The sequence below is a fragment of the Ylistrum balloti genome, unplaced genomic scaffold, assembly GCF_031769215.1.
Source record: "Ylistrum balloti isolate Yb309-2 unplaced genomic scaffold, AGI_CSIRO_Ybal_v1 Utg369788, whole genome shotgun sequence".
In the NCBI taxonomy this organism is placed as follows: domain Eukaryota; kingdom Metazoa; phylum Mollusca; class Bivalvia; order Pectinida; family Pectinidae; genus Ylistrum; species Ylistrum balloti.
In genome coordinates, this window is record NW_026781973.1 from 154,987 (window position 1) to 181,479 (window position 26,493).

The 26,493-nt window shown below is 35.4% G+C and overlaps 1 protein-coding gene across 1 annotated transcript; it reads left to right on the forward strand.

Annotated features, from left to right (window-relative positions):
• Positions 1–736: 736 nt before the first annotated feature.
• On the forward strand, positions 737–26,493 carry LOC132544254 (uncharacterized). Its single transcript, XM_060207826.1, has 25 exons — positions 737–818; positions 2,096–2,410; positions 2,605–2,789; positions 3,154–3,322; positions 4,547–4,648; positions 8,169–8,420; positions 8,719–8,885; positions 9,432–9,584; positions 10,092–10,245; positions 10,759–11,064; positions 13,132–13,545; positions 13,961–14,188; positions 16,591–16,752; positions 17,542–17,655; positions 18,047–18,163; positions 18,654–18,860; positions 19,002–19,335; positions 19,767–19,945; positions 20,539–20,673; positions 21,287–21,403; positions 21,844–23,400; positions 23,628–23,755; positions 24,560–24,605; positions 25,208–25,446; positions 26,332–26,493. Exons 1-25 carry the CDS (start codon positions 737–739, stop codon positions 26,491–26,493), a joined length of 6,024 nt encoding a protein of 2,007 aa, XP_060063809.1.

Consider the following 26,493-nt stretch of genomic DNA (forward strand, 5'->3'; position numbering starts at 1 on the left):
TCACTAACGTTAATTGGATAGTTGATAAAAATCCATTTATCAATGGCATGGACTTCACATGTTTTATGTACAGTTTGCGTTAAATGACAACCCAATGACAATCCACAAGTATTGGCCAATGTAGAATTTATAACGACACAAAAGTGATACACAGAAGGATAGTTTGTATGATGTCCCATGTAATGACACTTTATTACATTTTTCCAATTATCTATATTCCCAAGGTTCCAATCATTGTAAGTGAGTTTATGATGATTAAATCATATTTCCCATCACCGTGCATCACTCCTAATCTGTGTATATTTCATGTCTTGCTCATCAAATTAGACAAAATCACTTCACCTGAGACGACATGTGACTGCACAACTTAATCCCTGAATGACATGTCTTTTTAATCGCTTTACTACTGATATACTAATTAGTAAATATGATCTTTTGATATTATCCATTTACGATCTATTTCCTGGGTTTTGTTTGGGTCAAATGCTATTACTTATGGAGTACTATACAAACCATGAAAGGGAAATCCTTTCATCATAACAACATACAAACCTAATATTTCAACTATATCTGATGACATGCAAAATACCCGGCGAAATCCAATTAGCCTTATTAGGGAGACGATGTTTCAAACATATAATTCATCGTTGAGCAACAAGAGTCAAATGTCGAAAAGCATATAACACATATATATATATAAACATACGAAACATCATTATCATTGTGTGCAGGGGCGATGGCCTACATCTTCATGGTGCTGTTGGCGATAAGGCTCCAAACATGTAACCCGTACATAATCCCAAGCGGACAAGAAGCAGGTAAAGTAGTTTATTGCAGAGGTTAATGCACGTTTTAATCAATTTAGACCATGACACAGAATATACATACAAATGTACTAGATAAAGTATTCAGTATTGAAATCAATTAATCTTATCGAATATTGGGGCTTCTGCAACTCCCAATCCGATTTTTGATATTTATATATTATATATTTAGGTATGATATATAAATTGCCTATTTTATTTCCCGCCGTTGACTCCTAGATGTCAATGATTAAGGTCCTTAATATCGATGACAAGTCCTAGACAGACGAAACAGGTTTTTTACTATTTATTTTTAATTCTTTTGTTTTTATGAATAGTCTTCACTGAAGTGTAATGATGGCAAACCCTTTCTTTAACTGTTAAACACAAGAAAGTGAGTTGTAGGAAAAGGTAGTATTGTGTTCTATACATCTTGAATAGGAATTAACTTTCACGAAAAAAGTACAAGACTCTGTTATACTGATCGAAGGTTGTATAGAAGACTCACATGTCTTTTTAATACAAATTAAGAGTTAAATTCAGTAGAGAAAACAATTAATTAAACTGTATTAACAGCTGTTTCGTTTTTCAGGTTGACTAATAATACTTAAATCCGTTCATTTTAAAATTGTTCTCCTCAAATAAAACCAAAATTGAATTATGAAAATGAAATAAAAGGCTCTGGTTTCGGAAGTCACGATCAGGCATTGATGGAATTTTTTTCCGAATATTAAATTTAATTAAAAATACCATCGAAACAAGAAACACGTGGGTCTTTTCCATTGCGACACTTTTCAGTTCATAAAGTCATCAAATTTAATAAATTCAAACTTTGACGGAATTTCCTGAATGCTAACAACACCAGATGGAAAAAAATAATATGGTAATTCAAGACAAGCATTTAAACTATTTCCAAGATACGAAGCACTAATGGACGCAATCATTCATGTTTTAATTTACTATTTTATTTAAGTATGTCCTACAAGTCATTGTGAGAACCAAGGAAAGCTAGACGAAGGAAGGTGCACATGTGTTTGTCCTGACGGCTTCGTCGGAATCTTCTGTGAACATGGTAATTTCAAAGATAAGAAATTAAGAGCATGTACCAGGAAAATACGATGATGTCATTGAAAATCGTATAATTATGCATTTTTACTATATTAAGCTATTTCTTTTCATTCTTTTTTTGGTTTGTTTGTTTGTTTTATTTTTGTTTTACACGTCCTTTCTGAAAACATCAGGACAGTATACTTGTTATGGTATATGAATATCATATTTGTTTTTCTTATAAGCGTCGCTTCAAAGTGCTTGGCCATACGGCAACTATGCCCTTCCAATGTCAAGCTACGGTTGTCCGGAAGCGGGAGTTTATCAGTGGGAGACTGGATACATCAATCTTACCTTAAACAAAAACGCCAAAGCTCAAGCATGGAATGACGATGACCTGATGACCTTTGAACCCTATCTGATGGGGCCTTACCACACCCATTCGTTCCAGTGGAACTTCTGTGTAAGACGGAAAAGTTCTGACCCTTGGATCAAAAACAGACCGAATTGGCCGGCTGGGCACTACTGCATATATAGAGCCGGAGATCAATGTCCAGCAGGTAATCTCAGAGCCCTAGATATCAGCATCATAATTCAACATTGGTCACAACACTCCCCAAGCATACGGAGGTAGACATGAGATTGAAGGTGTGATGTTAATATCACTGTTTCCTTAATACCATTAAATAAACATTACAATGTGTTGGGAGATGAATTCTTATTAAGATTGTATGCAAAAAATTGTATTCCACAGGATTTTCACAAGGCTCTATTACAATGACCGGCTACCATTTTCGGGACTCCGACATGAGCGGTACATTGCCATCAATGGAAGTCGGAAATAGTAGTGAACTGACGTTGTTTCATTGCTGTCGATCAGATTCTGTCGGTGAAACTGATATAATGCTTCCCAACTCCTTTCCCTTCTTTCTTCTATCTGTAAGTATACATTTAATGTATAATTTCACAATACGATAAACCGTTCAATTTTTGACAGACTGGGGAATTGCAGATTTACCAATTACTGAATATGTAATGGCCATGCCACGTAATTGTGCCACACGGTACCATTAAAGGATCTGAAGGTTTCCAATAGCTACCACATAAAGTTCAATTTAAATGCAGTCTTTCATTGGGTGCGTACACTGTTCATTAATAGGCACAAGCTGCATGAAGTATAGCCATATACCATTATAGATATATCATTGTCGCTGTTTGGTAATACTTACAAATTATTCTATTATTCCACGGGTTAGGTATAATTGCTGTCAAGCAAGTATTGATTCTGGTAATTTGTTTGTAGAGTCAAGACCAACCTATGTGTCAAAATATTGCCGGAATGGTCAGTAAAATGGATTTCTTCAATATGAGCGACTCATCGAATGAGTGGACTTATTCTGGCAGCCATAGCTACGTCGATAGGAGTACCCATGAGCACGTCCAGCTCTACTACTGTCACTACATCCCAAAACGTAGGTCAAAGGTCAAACTTGTATTAGAAAGTAGTATTTGAAAATAAACTTAACGAAATACATGTAGAAATTTCTTAATGGATAGCCGATGATACTAATGAATTTACAATTTTCTTGGGTTTTTTTTTATTTATTTATCTGTGACAAATTTCATGAAAATACCAACAGTTAATGTCATTTTTGAGTTTCTTTGTTTCCGACCAAAGTAATTATCAATAATGTGGCTTATAGCAAAGTTATTACTAAAACTCTTCAATATTTCTATAAAGTTCTAATCCTCTTGTTAGATCACAGAGAATGTTATTTTCCCGATGACTTGGGCGCCTCCTATCGAGGACACATAAATGTCAGTCAGAGTGGTCGGCACTGCATGTTTTGGTTGGAACTAAATGATACAGGGCTTAGGAATCACCGTTTGTGGCACGGTGAACTGGAGGAAAACTTCTGTAACACAATTGATCATGTACCTCAGGAAGGAAAGCCATTTTGCTTCGTAGATACAGAGTTCACCAGGGAGGCGTGTGATGTTCCAGTTTGTAGTAAGTTTATTTCTTTCGTTTGCCTTTCGTGCAGATAGAGCAGAAGAATTGTACCTTCCATTCCCGTTGTGTAAAAGATTATTAAACGTTTCATTTCTCCTTAAGATATTATTCTTCCTAGAGAAAATATCATTTAAGCCTTCTGTTTTAGGCTACACGCTTTACCCCAAAGACGTGACAAACATGTAACGAGAGTTGATTAAAACTTGTATTCGATATTTGCTGGGCTCTTAGCATAATTAAAGGGGATGCTCAATGAAAAATAAATGGCTCATTCCGGTTTCAGTGATATTTAACCTAAGCCCTCAGATGCCGTCATGCCTGTAAATTAATTGTTTTGTGATATGGCACTACAAAATGTCCAATTCAAGATATGCTTATATAGAATATAACACTCCAAACCAAGCATATTCTCTATTCCAAACCAAAATTTAGGCCCTTAACGTCACTGACGAGTACTAAAAGAACGAAACAGCTATATGATGCAGTTTAATTCATTGTTTGTCTCAACTGTATCCAATTCCAAATTATTAAATGGGGCAATACACTAATTTTATTGTTCGTCTTTTGTACAATTTATAACATATAACACTCCGAACCAACAATACTTTCTATTTCTAATTTTATAGCTTCCGTTATATAGCGGACGTATTTGACCATTTTATTCTTTTTTGTTCTGCTGTAGATGACAAATCTACCTTGGAGACTATAGGTGAACGAAAGCCGCTGTTTACTCATTTCTTCCTGAAGGAATTTGATCCTTTCAATGCTGTGGATGGTATTTTCGGTGAGTAATCCAGTGTTTAAAGTATTTTTGATAAAAATTGTGTCTCTCGGAATGATGTATGAGACTATTTTCTCTGATATTCTCCTTTTATTACATCTTTCCACGGCATCATTCACAAGTGAATATATACGATAGACAAAAGTTCCCACCCATTATGTAAAAGGAACTTATTTAAATAGAGACTATGCAACTCTTGGACATCGAATGTTGATCGCCAAATAGTATGTTTATCACATGCCTGTTGTTAGTGCAACGACAACCATAAAAGGAAGAAGAAAATACCAACATGTTCGAAAAGTTCGAGAGAAGGGGCTAAAATAGAAGAGTCTGTCTTGTCCATGATTTCCATACGATAGACGTGGTAAATAGGGACTGAGAATCAGTGTTGTGTTATACTCTTGCTTGCGGGTAGGTCAGAGATCCTTTGCCAGTTACAGACCACAAAACAAACCATATCTTCAATTGGACATGGAGGAATGGTTCCAAGTTCACAGAATTTCGGTGTATCGCACCAACAGTAAGTATATGTAGTTTATAACTTTGGGAATCCATCATGTGTCCTTATTTGTCACTGTTCCTAAGATACCGGTACTGAAGTTTAGTTCCAAATGTATCATCAACATTTGCTATTATCGTCTATCACTTCTCACTTTTCCCCTAAATTCGACGTTGCGTTACATTTTATTTTCGCTATCATAGGCAGTTACTCTGAAGTATATAATTTTGTGTTTTATTCTCAAGCTTTAACGGTAGAGTATGTATCACAGATACAACTTGTGATTGTGTTGTAACATGTTGTGACTGTAGTATTTTGTATTCTTACATGTTGTGACTGTGGTTTACCGGTGTATATAGGGAATAACATGCTTGTTTTTATTCATATACTTCGTCTCGTGTTTAAACCAAGATCTATTATCTGATATATATATATATAAAGTAAACATACTATCCTCATTCTGAAATGATTTGAGCCTGAAAATGATGTAATTATCGAAATACCGACGCAATTCAACAAAAACTTAGATCTTCTCAATTTTGTTCGAAACGGTCTCTCACATGTTCCTAGCCAATCAAAACGCTCCTTTTGACCATTATTGACGTGACGTAGAAGCTCCATCCGCTTTCCAGTCAAATTGTCGAAAGATTCGGGTTAGGATGTAGGTCGAGGTATTAGAAAATATATTTCTCTGCGTGCATTATCTGTTGGAATTGTTGCTGATGTTAATTCCTAGTGTACGTACACAAAATTCGCCATCTTTATCTCAGAATGATAAAGATATTTTCATGCACTAATGTAGATAAAATGCCGATAAAACAGCAGACCTCGTGGGGAGATCGGGACGGGAGACTCATTCGAAGTTGTCAGTGCGCTTCATTCAAATTGATATTGGGTTTTATATATCATTCTCTATAGAATTATCCAGTAAAGGTATGGGACAATACCATATGATATGATTTTATTTAGCTGTGATATTATGTACTGAATTTTATCCCTGGATTGAGCACATTATTTAACGGTTATCGTCTTTATCGTAAATACCGACAAAAGACAAACGCCCTTGAAGCGGTAAAATGCTAATCGGAATATGTCACAAAGTTTGTCATTACAGTACTCGCTACTTCACTCTTTGATGACACATTTAAGCACTTTGGCGCTTTAAAGTTTAATGGTCTGTAGGAACAAAAATATCATATCATAACCAGTTTTCTAATCGAAGTTTCAGCAATGTTGAATTAATTACTCCAATGTCGATGTCGAACGTCTGTATCAACCGGGAAGATGACCGCCAGCTTTGGTTCGCGTCAGAATTCATGATTATATCAGGGATTATATCATGTAAATTATCCAATTGAAGAACGCGTTACATTATGTTCAGATTCTACTAGTATGTTGTATCAATGGTAGAAGATTTTCTATTCAATTCTTTAATGATGTCACTGTGGTATATCGATTTTATTCTGTTATTTTTGTTTTTGTGGTTTACTTTTTCTTTCCTATTCGTGGTTTACCGATTATGTTATTTTCTTACTTTCCATTTTTTTTTCTTTCATTTTTTAAAATTCTATTCTTACTTGCTGTGATCATGGCTTACAGTATTTCATTTTATTCTTACTTCCTGTGCACGTGCACGTGTTTTTTTTATTCTATAATTACGTGTTGATTGTTTCTGTTGTTCACATTTTTCTTAATCTTAAAACATTGTATCTGTGATTTACAGTGTTCTATTCTGTTTTACATACTGTGTCTGTGATTTACAGTGTTCTATTCAGTTTTTACATACTGTGCCTGTGTTCTATTCTATTCTTACATACTGTGCCTGTGATTTACAGTGTTCTATTCTATTCTTACATACTGTGTCTGTGATTTACAGTGTTCTATTCTATTCTTACATACTGTGTCTGTGATTTACAGTGTTCTATTCTATTCTTACATACTGTGTCTGTGATTTACAGTGTTCTATTCTATTCTTACATACTGTGCCTGTGATTTACAGCGTTCTATTCTGTTTTTACATACTGTGCCTGTGATTTACAGCGTTCTATTCTGTTTTTACATACTGTGCCTGTGATTTACAGTGTTCTATTCTATTCTTACATACTGTGTCTGTGATTTACAGTTTTTTTATTCTGTTCTTACATACTGTGTCTGTGATTTACAGTTTTTTTATTCTTTTCTTACATACTGTGTCTGTGATTTACAGTGTTCTATTCTGTTTTTACATACTGTGTCTGTGATTTACAGTGTTCTATTCTATTCTTACATACTGTGTCTGTGATTTACAGTGTTCTATTCTATTCTTACATACTGTGTCTGTGATTTACAGTTTTTTTATTCTATTCTTACATACTGTGTCTGTGATTTACAGTGTTCTATTCTATTCTTACATACTGTGTCTGTGATTTACAGTATTCTATTCTATTCTTACATACTGTGTCTGTGATTTACAGTTTTTTATTCTGTTTTACATACTGTGTCTGTGATTTACAGTGTTTTATTCTATTCTTACATACTGTGTCTGTGATTTACAGCGTTCTATTCTATTCTTACATACTGTGTCTGTGATTTACAGTGTTCTATTCTATTCTTACATACTGTGTCTGTGATTTACAGTATTTTATTCTGTTCTTACATACTGTGTCTGTGATTTACAGTGTTTTATTCTATTCTTACATACTGTGTCTGTGATTTACAGTTTTTTTATTCTGTTCTTACATACTGTGCCTGTGATTTATATTTTTATATTCTGTTCTTTCATACTGTGTCTGTGATTTATACTTTTCTATTCTATTTTAATATGTCTATACGTGGTTAATAACTGAAGAATTTACAGTGTTCTATTCTATTCTTACATACTGTGTCTGTGATATATACAGTGTTTCTATTCTAATTAACAATAATAAATACTGTGTATTCTAAAAGTAAGAATGTCATCAGATTTCTGCTAGTTTTGCCGTTCTATATTTAAATATAAAACCAAATATCAGAAAATAATGTTTTTTAATATAATAATTTTTTTAGCCTGGCATCCTGTAAATTTCCGATTGGTTGGTACATATGTAAGCAAGAACCAATGGGATTTCATCAACTACGGTGCTTTGAGATGTGATGATATCCGTTACCCTAATGGTTCCATGAGGTTTGTATTCGAGTGTCGCAGACCTATCATTGGCCAGTACGTCACCATCAGGAACTTCGACACAACTGATCCAGTGTACAATTATGGAAAGTTCTTTGTTTTATCTATCAACGAAATTCGAGTTATCGGGAAACGTAAGTCTTGAATATCATAATTTTTGTTTGTTTTTGTCGTGGGACACAGATGCTAACAAAGGTTTTCGGATTGTATTCATCTGTGTTTTACTTTGGTTTATTTACTGAAAGTGAAAAGCACAGAGATAAGACAGCTCTAATACCACTTGTTTTAAGTTTCAGTATTCGACATGTTTTAGAAGGAAGGACAAGTTCGAAGTTGTGTATTATAATTGAATTCAATGTACGTCTAAACAGTTTTCTTACTCTTTTTTCTGTTTCAAACGAAAGGAACTGTTGTTAAAATTATGTCTGGTAGATATTCCATGCGGTAAACGTCTCGGGATGATGTCAGGTGACATATTCGACTATCAGTTAGAAGTGTCCTCTAAATCATCGCTCGACACTCATATAAACGACGGTCGACTTGGAACTGTAGGGAAAGGATGGTGTCCCCACCCATCAGACATGGACCCATGGTTCATGGTAGGAGGTCTTTGTATTGTTACAACAACATACATAGTATAGTTATTACATAGCTCAGTACTTAATGTGCCTGTATGGTACATACATAGTATGGTTACTACATAGCTCAGTACTTTCTGTGCCTAGTATATATGGTACTGTGTCTGTATGGTACATACATAGTATGGTTACTACATAGCTCAGTACTTTCTGTGCCTGTATGGTACATACATAGTATGGTTACTACATAGCTAAGTACTTTCTGTGCCTGTATGGTACATACATAGTATGGTTACTACATAGCTCAGTACTTTCTGTGTCTGTATGGTACATACATAGTATGGTTACTACATAGCTCAGTACTTTCTGTGCCTGTAATATCTGGTACATGTTTCATCATATTGCTTACATTAAATAGCTGTATGATTACTAGATATAAATGTGGGAAACATGCCTCCATTGATCAAGCCACGTTGTACTCACAACATGAGTAGTTAGGTAAAATGTATCCCACCAATATATTACCGTTATTATTTACAAACACAGTTTCGTTGTAATCAATATTAGGTGGACTTGATCGTACCAATGGTCGTACAGGGGATTTTGGTCCAGGGCTGGGACGAGGGGGCGACAAGGGTCCTTGTCAGCGATTTTCTGTTGGCGTATGGCATCAACCGAAACAACATGTCTTTTTATCAGGATCCGCATGATGTTACCAGAGTATGTCTTAAACTAATATTAGCACATTTCAGATATATGTCGTGTGACTTTCCTATTCATTAGTATAATTCTAACTGAAATGTAAAACCTGTATCGTATGTCATTTAATAGTCGAAGTTAAATAAGGTATACATAACAGAAAAAAAATAAAAAGAACTATGTTTTTCACAAGACTGACATGCCTTATTGTGGAATAAATTAAATTAATCTTCAATTAAACTATTTCATTGGGCAGATTGTTCATACCACACAATGACATAAAGAATCGAAGTCATTTTGTAACGTTTCAATGGTCAATTCGGCAGTGTAAGGAAAGAGTCCATATTAACTATCAAAAATCATTTCAATATTTGATTAAATTGTAAGGATTATCGTTGGCCAATATTTATGTTATTGATCTTATAAGAAAAAGGTATAGTCGCATCATCACTTGTATCATTTAATATTCAAACAGTTTACCGGTATTTCTCATTAAAAACGACCTATTTCATCAACATTTCGTTTCAGGTTTTTCGAACATTGAATTATTTGAAAAGTACAGCTATTCAACGGTTCATCCTAAAAGAAGAAATTTTTGCTCGTTTTCTTAAAATACAACCCATCAAAAAGGAATGGAACCAAAAATGTCTAAAGCTGGAGTTCATTGGTTGTCCGAAACGAAGTAAGTATCTCGGCTTAAAAAGTCGTTTTCTAAAAACATCCTCGTAATGCACCAGTTCAGTATTTCACTTTATTTAAGCAAGCTTTCATTGGTAAACAATTAAATTGAACATCAGACTTAAGCTCTCTTCGAAGCATACTATATTTTAAAAACTATATCGGGCAGTATAAAGAACAGGAAAGTTTTTTGTACATACAGAAATAGGACGTGTACTACTATCTATAAGGGTTTATATTTTCAGATATTATGAGAATTGTGTTTTAAATTCTGTTCAAATTAGCCAAGATCTATTAAAAAAGTCAATATTATTTCAAATATTTAAAAAGAATTTTGTATTCATGCAGATTAGGAACAAAATGTATAGTTAACTCAAGAGTTTCTGACATAAACACCATCAAGAGTAAACTTTATTGTAGAGTACATATCTATTTGAAAAACGATCATTTTCATCAAAAGAAATACGATTTGTACAGAATGTGATGTTATACACATTATCATAATTTTTACCCGAAGTTACCAGAGACATCCGTTGCCGTCCCGGGACCTTGGACTATGGTTTCGAGGAACAACAATATCATTCATGGTGGTTAGACCAAACAGGACGACTTGACAAGGTATTTTTTAGAAACGTAACCGCCGAACAATGTCGAGAGCTGGCGAGTAAAGGCGAGTATATTAGCTATAGCTCAACACGTCAAGGCACGCGTCGTCAGGAATGTATCATTCACGAAGGTCATCGCTACGAGACAGAATGGGGAGGCGCATGGCTCACTAACATGGCCGACTTCTACTTTGCGGGACAGCGACTTTGTCTTGAAAGTAAGAACAATTATTTGATGTTATGTCCCTGTCTGAGAGTTTATCTAATATATATTTATATTTATATCCATATGGAAGTTAAGTAACTTTTAAAGAGATTAGAAATAGAAAAGAAAACAGATATTTCTTTAGACATTTCATCCCCAACAAGAAATTTCACATGCTCTGTTGTGTTCATATCTTATGTAAGTGCATATGTCGTTTGTGCTGTTCATGCCTGTAGTCTACCGCCATAACCTGTGAAATGATTCTATAATGGTTATATCACAGAGAATATTCAGTCTTATCTTAATAACACTTTCATTTTTGTCTATGGTTGTCAACATTAGAACGTTTATATAGAAATAGGTGAGATGCAGAACTGCGGTGGTGAGGTTTGGATCGAAGGAAACGGCGAGGTTGTGATACGTTCACCGTCCTTTCCCTTCAGTTATGGCCAGGGTATATCCTGTATATGGACACTGAGAAGCAGTGCATTCATTCACTTACGGGTCGTAGAAGCAAACTTTGCTCCGCCTGTGATGTGGAATGAAGTAATAGTATCGGAGGTATACTATGAAATATAGACTGAATGAATACATTTATGCGGAACATCAGTTATCATGATACTAAAGCGTCCCGAATGCTTTCTTAGTACTTTTTATCTGGGTTTACTTTATTTCTGGACGGATTTGACATATTATCGAAACTATCAATTAAGATTAAACAGGTGTCAGTTAAATTGTTAATTGTATTGAGTTAATCTTCAAAATGTTTTTTTATAAGTTTAAAGATGATAAACTATTAATATATTTTTTTAAAGCAGCACTGCCAAATTCGAAAATACCTGGGAAGTGCTTCATAAGAATGACACATACCTTACCTTAACGGGGAAAAGTCTTAATAACATAAAATAAATTTTGTGGGGTTAGGTTGATTTCCAGTTGAGTGTGCTGACTAGGATAAAGCGTGTAGTTAATCGGTTTCTCTGCATTTCTTAAAAGTTTGTATTGCGAAGGCGATTGGAATTTTTTGTGATAATAGATAACCGGTTATCATCGGGTCCATCGGAAGCCTATTTCAAATGTTTAGATTGTGGACTTTTTCAGTTGTGGTATCTATATACTGTATACTAATTTTATTATCGGTGTCTAATTTCCGCGTTTTTTCTCTGTCTTTTAGCTTTTTTCGCCATAAAATTGTCTAGTAAATATCAAACTGGTGAATTTAAATTAATAAATGCACTTCATGATATAATTTTAGTATCTGCTATTGTGAAGTAATTAACTTCAGAAATTCCAGTTTAAACACCAAATGGTGAATTGCGCTCGACGAAATTAACCGCATGTTTGGTATATTGACTCACAGGTCATCAACAGAAAGAGTGGTGATCTGATTTATATACATTTGTAGGACAACTTCGCCAGCGAAGACATCGTCGTATGTGAAGATGAACTGATTATTTCGGGAGAGTATGGGAGAGAAAGTACAAGAAACAGACTGACGTACACAACTGCTGCTGGTTTCAGGACATCAATAATCATAAGCACGACTGACCAACTGACCATTCAATTTAAGTCATGCTTTCTATATTCAACAAATACTTTCCGCTTTTTTGAACTTCGAGCGAGAGAAATAGGTATGAGAATACAAATAAGTAGCTGTTAGTAGAACGTTTATCATCAATGAATTGAATAAGAGTAAACAGAACGCGACCCATATATAATCGACATTTCACCATTTTGAGGTGATTTTCAGATAAAATAGAAACTCCTTGAGCATATGACACCTAATGTAAAGTCCTTTTTGAGTTTTGAATTTGTGATCACTAAGGGTGTTGATCAACGAATTCGTAAGTTCACGAAATGATAAATCGATAACAAATTATATCAAAAATTAATTAAAAAACATAAAAAAAATAGAAATAATGAATTTCGAGGACAGTATGTTCCTACATGATGAAGGGCTAACGAAAAAAGTTTATCTTTTAAAAACCACAAAATTTGAGCCCCAAAAAATATGTGTTTTCACAGTATGTGAGCTATTAATTACCATTCTTTATACTCACATTAACAACATCATTTTCAGAGCACGGAGGTTGCGGAATGGATTCAGGACATTGCTTTCAGACATGCACCTCCCCAACAGGTTATATTGCAACTGAGGGCTACCCAGCAGGTATCTTTCAAACAGAAGCATGTACCTGGAAGATCGAAGGAACCTTTGGACAATTTGTCAGTCTGGATATCATAGAGCTGGATATCTCATTGAATGGGTCGTGCGTGGGAACCTTTGTCTCTGTGTATGATGTATCTCTGAACAATCAACTCACCTTGATGGCATCAATGTGCAAGTATAACAGAACCTACGACACTTTCACATCAGGCTGGCATAGAATGCAAGTAGAATTTCGAACATTTGGCGGAAACGGAAATGGGTTTCTTGGTTTTTATCGTCTTCTTGAATTCACACAAGGGTCTTTTCCGGAAATACGTAGTCATGGTAAATATTTACATGTTTGATGTGTCCAAAATAAGTAAATCGAAGCAGCAAACATATACACAACTTTTGATAAACATATCTTGGTATATCTCACAATGGGAGTATAAAGTTTGATTATGTTTATGTGAAAAATTAAACCCAATTGCCTACTTACCAACCTCTTACTTTTATGTGTTACCTGTTTATTTGTTGGAAAAGTTTGCATTCTGAAGAGAAAAGTTCGTTATTCCTGCGATTACAAAATTAGAAATTGATGCAAGTATATAAAGTAGAACTGTGGCATTATATTCCTTCTCCCGATGGTTTAGGTATTGAAGTACATCTTTAAAGTGCCTGTTATTAAATCTGTAACAAATATTTTTCCCTATGATTTGATGACTTTTCCACATTCTGCTGAAATTTATTCCGATGAAAGGTTGCCCTGATGACAACTGGCAGAACTTTGGAGGCAGTTGTTACATATTTGAAAGAGTGTCACATAATAACACTGATGCTGTTACTACTTGGCTTGATGCTCGCAAACGATGTCAGACGTACCCAGGTGGTCATTTAGTTAGTATCAATAGCAAGGACGAGATGGCTTTCCTCCACTTCATGATGACGAAAATGTGGATAGCATCATCGACAAGCGATGTCTACATAGGTAAATTAATTAAAGATCAATATTGACTGTATTCTGTATTCGTGAAGTTTCTTTTCTTACGAATTATTCTTTGAAGTTTTTCGCTATAAATATAATGTACGTTGGGATTTATCATTACGAAATCTTTAAAAATGTATTAAAAAGCATTAAATCGATATTATTACACCACATGCTGAATGGATTAATTCATTTCACTTTTGGATATATTCAGAGAGATTTAATAGATTATTTTCGAACATTCTTTTTGTAAAAACTGAGTTTTTTTTTTTTTTTTTTTAAAGAAGGCAAGCATCCATATCAAAATTCGCTAACGTTTTATTTGAAATAATAACAGATCGATCCCTCTCTTCATACATTAAAACTAAGTTCTCTCGTGAGATAGCAAATGTTGATAAATACCTTCAAAGTTATAAAAAGCAAATGAAAATATAATGTCAGTCACAAGATCATCAACATACCCTTAGACACGAATTATTATATCATTTCGAAAACTGTTTACATACATACAGCTACATATCCTTGTGTTGTGAAATAGATTCAGCATTGATAAAATACCACATAGTATTTCTAGTATCGGAAAGTCATTTTATTTCAATATCTACGTCTGCATAATTAGGTCTCCGCAAAATTGTTAACGATGGAAGAATCACAGATTACATTTGGGACGACGGCAGGCCTCTAACATACACGGCATGGTAAGTTTCTTCGGTACGAAGTTTATCGATAATAACTAGCATCAAACACTTATATCTACAGTTTGGTCGAAATGTAAAAACAGTAATTAACATCAAACACTTATATCTAGAGTTTGGTCGAATTGTAAAACAGTATTTAACATCAAACACTTATATCTACAGTTTGGTCGAATTGTAAAACAGTATTTATCATCAAACACTTATATCTACAGTTTGGTCGAATTGTAAAACAGTAATTAACATCAAACACTTTTATCTACAGTTTGGTCGAATTGTAAGATAGCAGTTAACATCAAACACTTATATCTACAGTTTTGTAGGATTATCGACGATAACTGACATCAAACACTTATATCTACAGTTTGGTAAGATTATTGGCAATAATTGACAGCCAACAACTAACATTTACAGTTCCATATATTGGTACAGTAAGTGATGCTAAGTTCTAAATTCGACAATATAGGAATCATACAACTAATATATTACGTTTGGTAGGTTTGTTGGCCACAGCTGACGCCAGCCACGAATATCTAGAATCCGGTAGATTCGTTGGCAACAACTGACAACAACCACTTCCGGCTAAAATTTGGTAGATTTGCCAACAACCACCGATCACCACCGTCTAGAAAATTAGGTAGACCATTGCCCTAACTTCCATAAATCTTTTGATATTTTCTGAGAACAAGTAACCGACGATGACCGTCTGGAAATTCTATAAGGAATTTCCTAAACGGGGCGATGTCCTTTTACCTTTAATTTCCACGTGGATTACATGGAAGTCCAGTAAATCGAGCATATCTAAATCATCGCAGGTGAAAACAGTCGTCATATCTCCGAGTATATATTTTCCAAGAGATTGATTAGCTGACAGATAAGTTTACCTAATATGGAACTCGGTCAAATCTCCAAAATTAAGATCAATCCAATAGATTATAAAGTGGTGAATACGTACACAAGGATAAAATCCTGTGTCTCGGTTTGACCTGATTTTTAGCATTTATGACAACGTTCCGTATTCTTAACATAATGAGTATTGTTTTATCACATTGTTTAATTGATTCCTTTTTGTTTGCTGTCTTTGCTATTCATTTTTATTGGTGATATTTCAATTGATTTTTAGCATGTATTTTGATTTTAGAGATCTGTACTGATGTGGTGTGTTTAGGTACAAAGGCGAAACATCCCAGCCAGACGGTCTGGCAGGAGAACAGTGCACTGCCATCCGCTTGTATAGCATACACACCATAGACAATTGGCATGACATTGCATGTGCTTACGACCAAATCTACAACTTTATCTGCGAAACAAACATCGAGGGTACCATTTCAGACACTCTTCGAAACTCAACACACGAGTTTAACGGTACCAAAATTTCCACAATTTTGACTTTTTTATAATTAGTTATTTCCGTGACGTTACTGATTTTGTTTATTGATTGTGATATTGATCAAACAATTACAACACTGTACATTTGGTGATATTCGTAGTGGGGTTTAATTTCGGAATATTTGATATTTTTAAAGAAAGCATTTACAACAGCGTGCATTAATGATGAGATTCAGGTAATGTGCCGTTTAAATATAGCCTATTGGTCTACAAAGATTATGTTTTGGCGGATCTTTGTTGTATATTAAGAAAGAAAGAAATTCATTTGAGTCGTGGTACATAACTGTAGGCATGCCAATACAAATGATGTGATCGTTGTAGGTTTTGTGATAAGATCGCGAATGCAGCCTAGAAGTTTGTCAGATAGTAACCAAACAAAGGAAACGGTCTTCACGTGCCAGAATGGAGAAATGATAGCCAGGGCCTATGTGTGTGATAAACGGAGGGACTGTACTGACAACAGTGACGAAGAATTCGATTGTGGTAATTTTGTACCTAACATATACTGGTCCACGAGATTGTAAGTCTTCACATACTCTATTCCCTGTGCTGCTTTTCAAATGATAAAATGCTTGATAAGTAATACTTTAAATATGATTTTTATATTTGTTTCTACATGAAAAACAGAACATGTATTTGAATGTGATGATATTATGATAATAGACATTGAAAATGTATGTCTATTTAAAGTTACAGTGGATAAATAATAAAAAGCAATATTCCTATGATGAATGCGTTATGAATTAAAAATACATGAAATATCATACAATTACACGTGTCAATTTGTTTCGATCGATTTGAAGATTTATAGAGAGCAGTTACCCGATAACGAATATGTTTCTGAGCTCAATAAATGTTCATATCGATCGAAATAAACTAAAATAACTGATTTATTTCATTTCGGTATTAAAACCTGAACACGAAATGCTCAAGGTATGATTCCGTGCCATTTTAATTGTATCTCATTCAATTATACCTACCACAGCGTCGTGTATATCATTCCTTTAATTTAAAAAAACAAAAACAACATCGTACTGCACACTTGCGCAACTTGCTGGATTTACTGATTGGCTGAAATAATGAGACGATACAGAATTCTTGCGCTAGCTTGCAATATAAAGTTTTATCACTGCCGCAGAGAGCATTGAATAAGACGTGATCAGATGTGAAAATGTAATAGTAATACATATATTATTGCAATAACAATTAAAAAAACCAAATGGATTGATATTATAATGAAACGATAATTCGTTTCTGTTGTGTTTTTATCAGATTACTGCTCCTCCACACAGTACCAGTGTGCTGATGGTGTTACGTGTATATCGATCGGTCGGTACTGTGACTTCCGAAAGGACTGCCCGGATAACTCAGACGAGGCCGATTGTGGTATATCAAGTGAAAGTTAAATTATATAACATATTAAGTTAATCATCATCGGAGAAAGAACGTCGAAATATTAAAAAGAAAATATATGGAACTTCGTTTAAACGAACAAAAAATAATTAAATCAAAATTTAAATCTCTTTAGAAGATAATATTTAAAGATTGACACTCTACGCATGTATGAACCAAGAGGTTCTCTCTTTCCATTTCTTAACATATCTTAAAAGATCCTCCACCATGTAAATATTGGTCAATCCAAATCAAAGATGTCACGTTCCCAAAAGGGAACATGGTCGTGAAATCGTCTCAAGTTTGAATGAAAAATCAAATCACAATGGTAACATGGTCGCTATCTATAGGGTAACTAGCTTTAGTTTTTCTTGCTGTATTACAGTACGTATCGAGTGTTCTGACCAGCAGATGACGTGTAGAAACCAACAGTGTATCCCAAGGAACTTCCGCTGTGATATGAAGCGTGATTGTATGGATGGATCCGACGAAGAAAATTGTGGTATGGTCTCTAAGTAAAAAGCAAAACTGACAAAGTATTTGTATTATACATAAAACTTTTGAATAAGAGTTAACAATATTCTGTATACTTCATGTTAAATATTTCCTCCCCGACGTAAATAAGAACATATGTTAGTCGACATGACATAATGGTGACCTATAGACAACAGACCACTCTATTCCTGTTGTTATAACATTTGGATTCGTAAGTGTATATGACACCGCGGTCTACTGATAAATAAGATATTTCCATGGATTAATAAAAACTATTTCGTGGGCATTTGATTTCGTCGATAAATGTAGCTCAATAAATCTGCTATTGCTCATATTAAAATTTAGTGGACATGTGAACTCGTTCATTCAGGGTACTAAAGAAATAATCGAAAAATAAAAAAAAAACATAAAACACGAAAATTAATGATTTCACAGTAAATTCATTCTCAAAGCCAAATACAAGAGTTACAAACATACAATGTAAGATACTGTTTCAGAGGAATGTGGAGAAAACCACTTCCGGTGTTATGACCAATCGTGTATGCGCAAGTCTAGAGTTTGTGATGGCCAAATTGACTGTGGTGGATTATTTCATGAAGATGAGGATCAAGCTTGCGAACAGAATACTCAACGTTCTTGTGCAGAATGGTGGTATCTTGGAATGCGAAAGGACGGAGAATATCTTACCACACTGGGCACTGACCGTAAGTTTGATTTGTTCTGTCCGTACGAAGCCACAGCTTCACTATATATACTCCTATTGTCGCATTTAGAAAAAAATATTGATAGTCATTTTGATTTAGATGAAATTATAAATCTTGAAGTCAGGACACATTCTATTTCAGATGCTTTACCTGTTAATTGCAAATTCCTTAAAAGGAATGGGAAGAACTTGGTCCAGACAGTCATCCATCACCCCTATGAGGAACCAATTACAGTTACACAGGGAAAGACCCTTAACCAACATATAGCATACACATTACCAAACCACATGATAGAAAAACTGAAGGACGAAAATGTCTGTTATCAAACCATCAGTATGAAGTGTCATTTCACGATACTTCAGTCAACTTCGTGGCAAGGAGGATTCTCAAATGAGACTGAAGTATTTTCTTTGACGACAACGGACACTGCATGTTCCTGTCCCATGTTTTTCAATTGCAATAGGAATCAGACAAGGTTAGTACCATCTTTATAGAATCATTTTTCTGTAATTCCATAACGTTGCTTCATGTAGATGAATCATACAAGATCTAGTTTGAGTAATAGGGTGGTCGGGTGACTCAGTGGTAACAAAATCGCCTTTCACCTTTTCGTCTGAGGCTCTGCTTCTGTAACGGACATGAAAAGGTATGGGTTACCAACCAGGGCACTCCTGTTTCCTCCCACAGTAAGCCTTCAACGCTTCCATCCAGGCTAACAAGAGTAATTAATACATGTAGAAGCTGATAGTTTGTTTCGTTTTGCTGTAAGATATATAAAGTTAATATTTTATTTCATATTTAGTTAGACTAACACACTGTCAAATACGGTTAGAAGCGACACTTTATCAGATAACATGCTGTGCATTTGTAATGAAAACAAATAATAGCTTTGTTTCCTTAAATCAGATGCAACTGTTCTACGAGCGCGTATGACTGGTACACCGCCTCAACAACGGAGGTACGACATGATTTCGGCACTATTGACGATGAGCGTTACCTGCCAGTGTTGCAGATAGCCGCGTCAGTACAGGCAGGTCAACAGCGGTACCTCGTACTCCAAGTCGGTCCGCTCATCTGTGAGAATGGTAAGACACATTAAGTTGGAAATTTCTAAATCGAGGGCGACAATAGATTTTTGAAAGTTTATGAAACCTATGAAAGTAAAGAAATACTTTCTTCTTACGCTTTTCCCCGTTTGAATTGCTTTTCGATTTGACTGATGTTTTCTTTATTTCATCGCTTGGATCTACTGTTTCTAACTATTCACTTGTGTATCTGTTGTACAATCTTCGATATTGCAGTTAGAGACCATGCTGGTGGACTTTTAGTCCCCAAAATTTGCCGTAAACTGCATGCTAATGTTTAATTCATTCTAATAAAGGGACGGTTAAGAATATGCAGATGTTCTTGAATGTCTTTTAAAATAATCAGATGTATGAACATTACAAAACGTATTGAACTATAGGACTAGTTGGTTTCAAAATTTAGGCTCTTAGCTGACGAGTCCTAGAAGGACAGCACAGCTGTATGATCATTTTATTCGTTGTCTGGCTCTACTCTATCTTATCTAAATTTGTATGAAAATATGCTATTGGCTTGTGTGTCTTTTGTCCACTCTTTGTGATTAATGTTGGACAACGCTTGGTGTTTACTCGCTTTGGGTTTTTTTTCTAATAAGATGATGAAGTGCAAACTGAACGATACCTGTGTCGAAGTAGGATCTCGATTAATTACACGTACAGATGCTTGCGAGATTACGACGAGTATGGAGAGTTGAAAGGTTGCAAAGACCTCTCTCATCTGGACGACTGTGGTTTGTATCGGGTTTAGTTTGAACATTTGGTTTTTCCTATCTTTCCTTTTTGACATTGATAATGAATTCTACTTTTATTTGACAGAGGTTAAAAATTACCTTTTCTCAGATTTTCGACATGATGATCTCGTTGTTCTTAGGGTAGATAACTATATAGGGCAGGGGAAACTCATAATATGATAAGTTTACGTAACGTACTCATGTCCCGAATTCTTGACACCGAACGTTTCGTTGGACATCGATGATGGCCGGATGAATATGTTCTACAAAATCTTACAATTTGTTTTATATCTCTTAACTGTCGTGCATGAATTTGGCTGGCAAGCACTAAGCAAGCTTCCTACTGAGCCATCAAACTCGTACAATCAGGCTGTGATATCCTTTTAGATAAACTGATAATGAATGGATCATTTATATATCTTATAGTACATACTTTTGTTAAGATTTTCATGCATCAATAATTTTGAATCAAGTAAAACAATGTTTCAGTATTTCATTTCAAATATCTAAGAGTAATACATATCTAGGAAAATGAGAACAAAGTTATCATGGAATGTATAACATATACTGTGTTTATATACAAGTGTATATATATGTATGGCTCCTATAACAGAAAACTTCGTTTGTCCACCGGATTACGTTAAATGTCCGGGGCGCTACTGCATACCGATCAGGCTCATGTGTGACGGAACTGACCACTGTCCAGAGGGTCAAGACGAACACTTTTGTAGTAAGAAGATTTTTAATTAATACAATCGTCAAAAAGTTTCGTTAAAGCTGGCCGGATGCATATGTCAGACTATGAAATAATAATTCTTTGGTCCTCTTTACGATATTTACGAAATGTCTAAAGGTTACATTACGTTTTTGGATTTATCGGTGAGTGGCAGCCACAATTTAAACATCATTAAAAAATTCATGATTGCTTACATCTTTGAAAAAGCATCGGCCGAAAAAGAGGGATATTTTTACTGCTAAAATTTCACGAACACTTCCTTCTTCTTCATTGATGAATGTTTACAAAACAAAAATAAATATTAAGTGTCCGTAAGTAACACAAACATGTTTTTAAATATCTTCTCATCAATGGTTATACTAAACCTTCATATCATATAAATTATATATTCCCTGTGTTGCACGAGCTAATAACGACATTTTTGTCATTGACAGACCAAAGTTGTCCTGGGCTGTACCGCTGTCATTCAAGCGACGTCTGTATCCCAAGGAGTTCCGTTTGTGACGGACTGCAACAGTGTCCGAACGGGGACGATGAGGCGCATTGCTACAATAAATGTCCCAATACGTGCTTGTGCACTGACTATACGGTCACGTGTCGACGTTTTTCATCTTCCGGTAGTACCATAGATTTTCATCCAGAAACCAGAAAGTTAATCTTTGTTCTTTCGGATTTCTCTGTACTTTTACCCGAGTTCGACTTACCTTTGCTTGGAGAGCTAAACTTGTCCAATTCTGGAATAAGTCAGTTAAGGTCGAGGAACTTTCTCCTTCTGAAAAATTTGTATAGTCTAGATCTTAGCTACAACAAAATAAGTCAAATAGTTGCCTCTGTGTTCGAAGGTCTGACCAATCTAAAGCTTCTAAACCTGGAGGGTAACACACAACTGCAGCATGTGTACGAAAACGGGTTTTTCGGTTTGTCGAAATTGCCAGAAGTTGTTATATCATACACAAGTATCATGACTCTACCAACTGGGACATTCAAAGGATTAGACTCGATACAGGTTTTACATGTTACAGACAATCGTCTCACTAAGGTAGAGGACGACGCATTTGCCTCTTTGTCATCTCTGTCTGTATTAGATATAAGAGGCAATGCGATAAAGGAATTTTCAGACGGCATATTTAGAGGTTTGTCGAACTTGACCAAGTTATACACAGATGCATACATGTTTTGTTGCCTCAAACCCGAGAAAGTCACAGAAGCGAACTGTTTTCCTTACCAAGACGAGTTTTCTTCGTGTGACGACTTGATGAGAGAAGACACGCTGAGAGCTTTCCTTTGGATTATAGGACTTAGTGCTTTTGTCGGAAATATTTGTGTGGTATTATATAAATGTATGGTCGACCAACAAACCCTGAAGAAGGCGCATGGCATCTTTATCACCAACCTTGGCATTTCAGACTTCTGTATGGGTGTATACATGCTCATCATAGCTTCTGCCGACTCTGCATTCAGAGGTCGATATGTCTGGAATGATCTCGCGTGGCGCAATGGAAATACTTGTAAGTTTGCAGGAGTTCTTGCGACGGTTTCAAGTGAGGCATCCGTGATTTTTCTGCTTCTTATAACCATTGATCGTTTTGTGACGATAAAGTTTCCTTTCGGTCAGGTTCAGATCGGTCCAAAGAAAGCTAAATGGGCTTGCCTTGGTGTGTGGGTCTTCGCTATGTCAGTGGCCGTTGTACCTCTTGTTGCTACGAGTTATTTCAAGGGAAGTTTCTATTCCCGATCAGCAGTATGTCTGGCTCTTCCTCTGACAAGGGATAGGCCCCCTGGTTGGGAGTTCGGTACAGTCCTGTTCATTTTCCTCAACTTCTTCGTATTTGTTGGAATTGCTATCGGTCAGATCTGCATCTACAACGAAATTTCCTCCGATGACAAATTACTGAAATCCCAGCGCCATTTCCAGGACGCAGCGATTGCCCGGAGCTTATTTCTGGTGGTGTTTTCTGACTTCCTCTGCTGGTTTCCTGTGGGTGTTATGGGTAAGCATTTGCAAGAATTAAATACTAATGTTTAATAAATATATCTGGCATGCATGCACAATTTTCACCTGAAAGAATAATTCATAATATACTTGTCTAGGTTTAATGCTTATCAATATGCCTTCTGTATGTTACTGTTTTAACCATTGTATAGAATAGAAATATGTTTGATTGATAATCAACACATTTTGTTCCTGAATCATACAGTAATATCTTTCCCTTATGAGGTCTTATGGCGCTGTCAGGCAGAATGATCCCAGGTTCTACATATGCGTGGACGGCTGTTTTTATCTTGCCTATCAACTCAGCCCTCAACCCAATCATATACACTTTCACGGGCATATTAAAGAAAAAGGTAACAAGAGTTTTGATAAAAAGCTTAGAGAAAGCATTGAAGAATATATATGATAAATATGCTCACGGGATTGTTGAAGTATTGACACCAGTCTGGGGGTGTAAAATCCACGGGATTGTTGAAGTATTGACACCAGTCTGGGGTGTAAAATCCACGGGATTGTTGAAGTATTGACACCAGTCTGGGGGTGTGAAATCCACTGGATTGTTGAAGTATTGACACCTGTCTGGGGGTGTAAAATCCACTGGATTGTTGAAGTATTGACACCAGTCTGGGGGTGTAAAATCCACTGGATTGTTGAAGTATTGACACCTGTCTGGGGGTGTAAAATCCACGGGATTGTTGAAGTATTGACACCAGTCTGGTGGTGTAAAATCCACGGGATTGTTGAAGTATTGACACCAGTCTGGGGGTGTGAAATCCACTGGATTGTTGAAGTATTGACACCTGTCTGGGGGTGTAAAATCGACTGGATAAACTAAGCTTTACGATGTCATATAAACTACTAATTTGATGCCGTATAAATGTGTTAAGTGATGTTAATGATAATAAGTGATAGCTTTGTATGTTAATGTCTTAATTGTTTTGGGTATAAATTGATATTAAGACACTGTAAGGAACCAAAGTGATAACTACTTTCTATGTTAATGTCTTAATTGTTTTGGGTATAAATTGATATTAAGACACTGTAAGGAACCAAAGTGATAACTACTTTCTATGTTAATATCTTTATCATTTTTAGTATATATTAATTTTAACAAATGAAAGATGCAATAGTGACAACTATCAAACTTTACCCATTAGAAATACCAAGGAATGAATTTCGGACGGAGTGTGAAGAAAACAGCGTGTGAGTATCAGTTACTTGGATTGACCAACATTGATATGTGTCGTCGATGAATCAGAATACATTTACTATTCCAAAACACATGGTTTTGTTAACTTTTACTTTTTCACCGGTCGCCGAGTATTTATTTTTATTTTGCCTTCGTTCCATTGATTCTGATTGCGAATTCAGAATTTGATAATATGTTGGTACTCTCTTCTAGTTCTTGAATGTCTGAAAATATCTAGTAGCATGTACGGTTTATGTATTGTCTATAATTATAATTTGTTCGCGTTATTACTGTCTATACTTTAAATGCTATATTTTTTATCACGTGGGTATATTCTATATTTTATTTCTTACACAACCTATATTTTATCGTTTACGTAAACTGCAGTATATTCTTTAATTTTTCCAAGTATAATAGTAATCTGTACTACAACGCGTTCATGCTAATCACAATTTACACTCTTATTTCGTTTGGTTTTCATGTAAAGTCTACACTTTCATCTTATTTATTGTAGTTGAGTGAAGTCTTTACTTTCATGTAAGTTTTTATAATTGAGTGTATCTATACTTTTTCTGTTTTACTCCAGAAAGTGCGGGTTATATTGTTTCTTTCACAGATGATACCAATGCTTGGAGAATCTGGACGTCCCTATGTCAAAAAGAGACGTTTATGTTAGGGAACCATCCTACCATCTACACACCACTCGCAGAGGTAATGACGAAGGAAAGGCCTAGCGTGCGCGGGATTTACAAGGTGGTCCTCGAGATAATACGTGGTGTGACATTTCTACACGACAACGACTTGGTCAACGGACGTCTTAGTGACGACAATGTGTTGTTGAAAGTCCAAAATAAGGTAATGTATCAAAGTAATGAATCGTAGTTGATGTTATAGTGTGAACAGAAGGACGAGACAGCTGCATGATGCAGTTTAGTCTATTCTTTAGATCTATAGTATCTAATTTTGGAATTAAAAGGAGCTATTCACTTTTGTGCAATGTTTAATTTCATAACGATGGGAGTACATTAAACGGTGCATAATTGAATTTTTGAAATTTTCCAATAGTTCATATTATTTTACCCCATGCAATGAAGTTCGGGAGGTATAGTGAAATCACACTGTCTGACCATCCGTCTGTCCGGATTATTGTGTGGAGTATATCTTTAAAAAGTACTGAAGCAATAGTTCTCAAAACTTGGCAAGCTACATCCATGTGGTATACAGTTGTGCCCTTTCACTTCTAATTCAAACTTGAATACTACAGCTAATTATAACCTATAATTAAACATATTAAGTGTTCCAACACGGTTACCTTGAAGCCACTTTGGAGGCTTCTGATTGGTCGGAATTAAGATATCACCTTATTAAAGTTGAAAATTGGTAAAAAAAAAGTTTAGGGAATGACAAATACTGTTAAATTTTTTTCCTATTTGGTTGCCATGGAGACCAAATGAAGATATCTTAGAGGAATCTTTTTGGGACAATCCCTCTAAAGCTATTGTTGATTTGGGGGCGGGAGGTATTAATCAGACAACCTGGCGAGCTCTGGTGTCAATACATATCGATTAATCTGAAAAGTCAAATTACTATGAAATAGTTCATTACCGTTTATAAACAGTTATATGTCTACAAACTGTGGAAACTAGTATATGTACAGCCATCGAACTGTTTTCTTCCACGAAACCAAGTGTCTTCACTTCATAGTATTTCACTGATTTTATAAACGTGTGTTTTCCACAGAGAATCACGAAGGTTGTCGTTCGCTTACAATTAGCTGTCCAGGAGGTTGAGAAACCCGACGACATAAGCGACGTTGGGAAGCTCACTATTAGATTGCTGAAGTGGTATCAGAAACAGATCGGCAAGTCAAAGACAAAGCTGTCGAGACGTGGAGCCATGTAG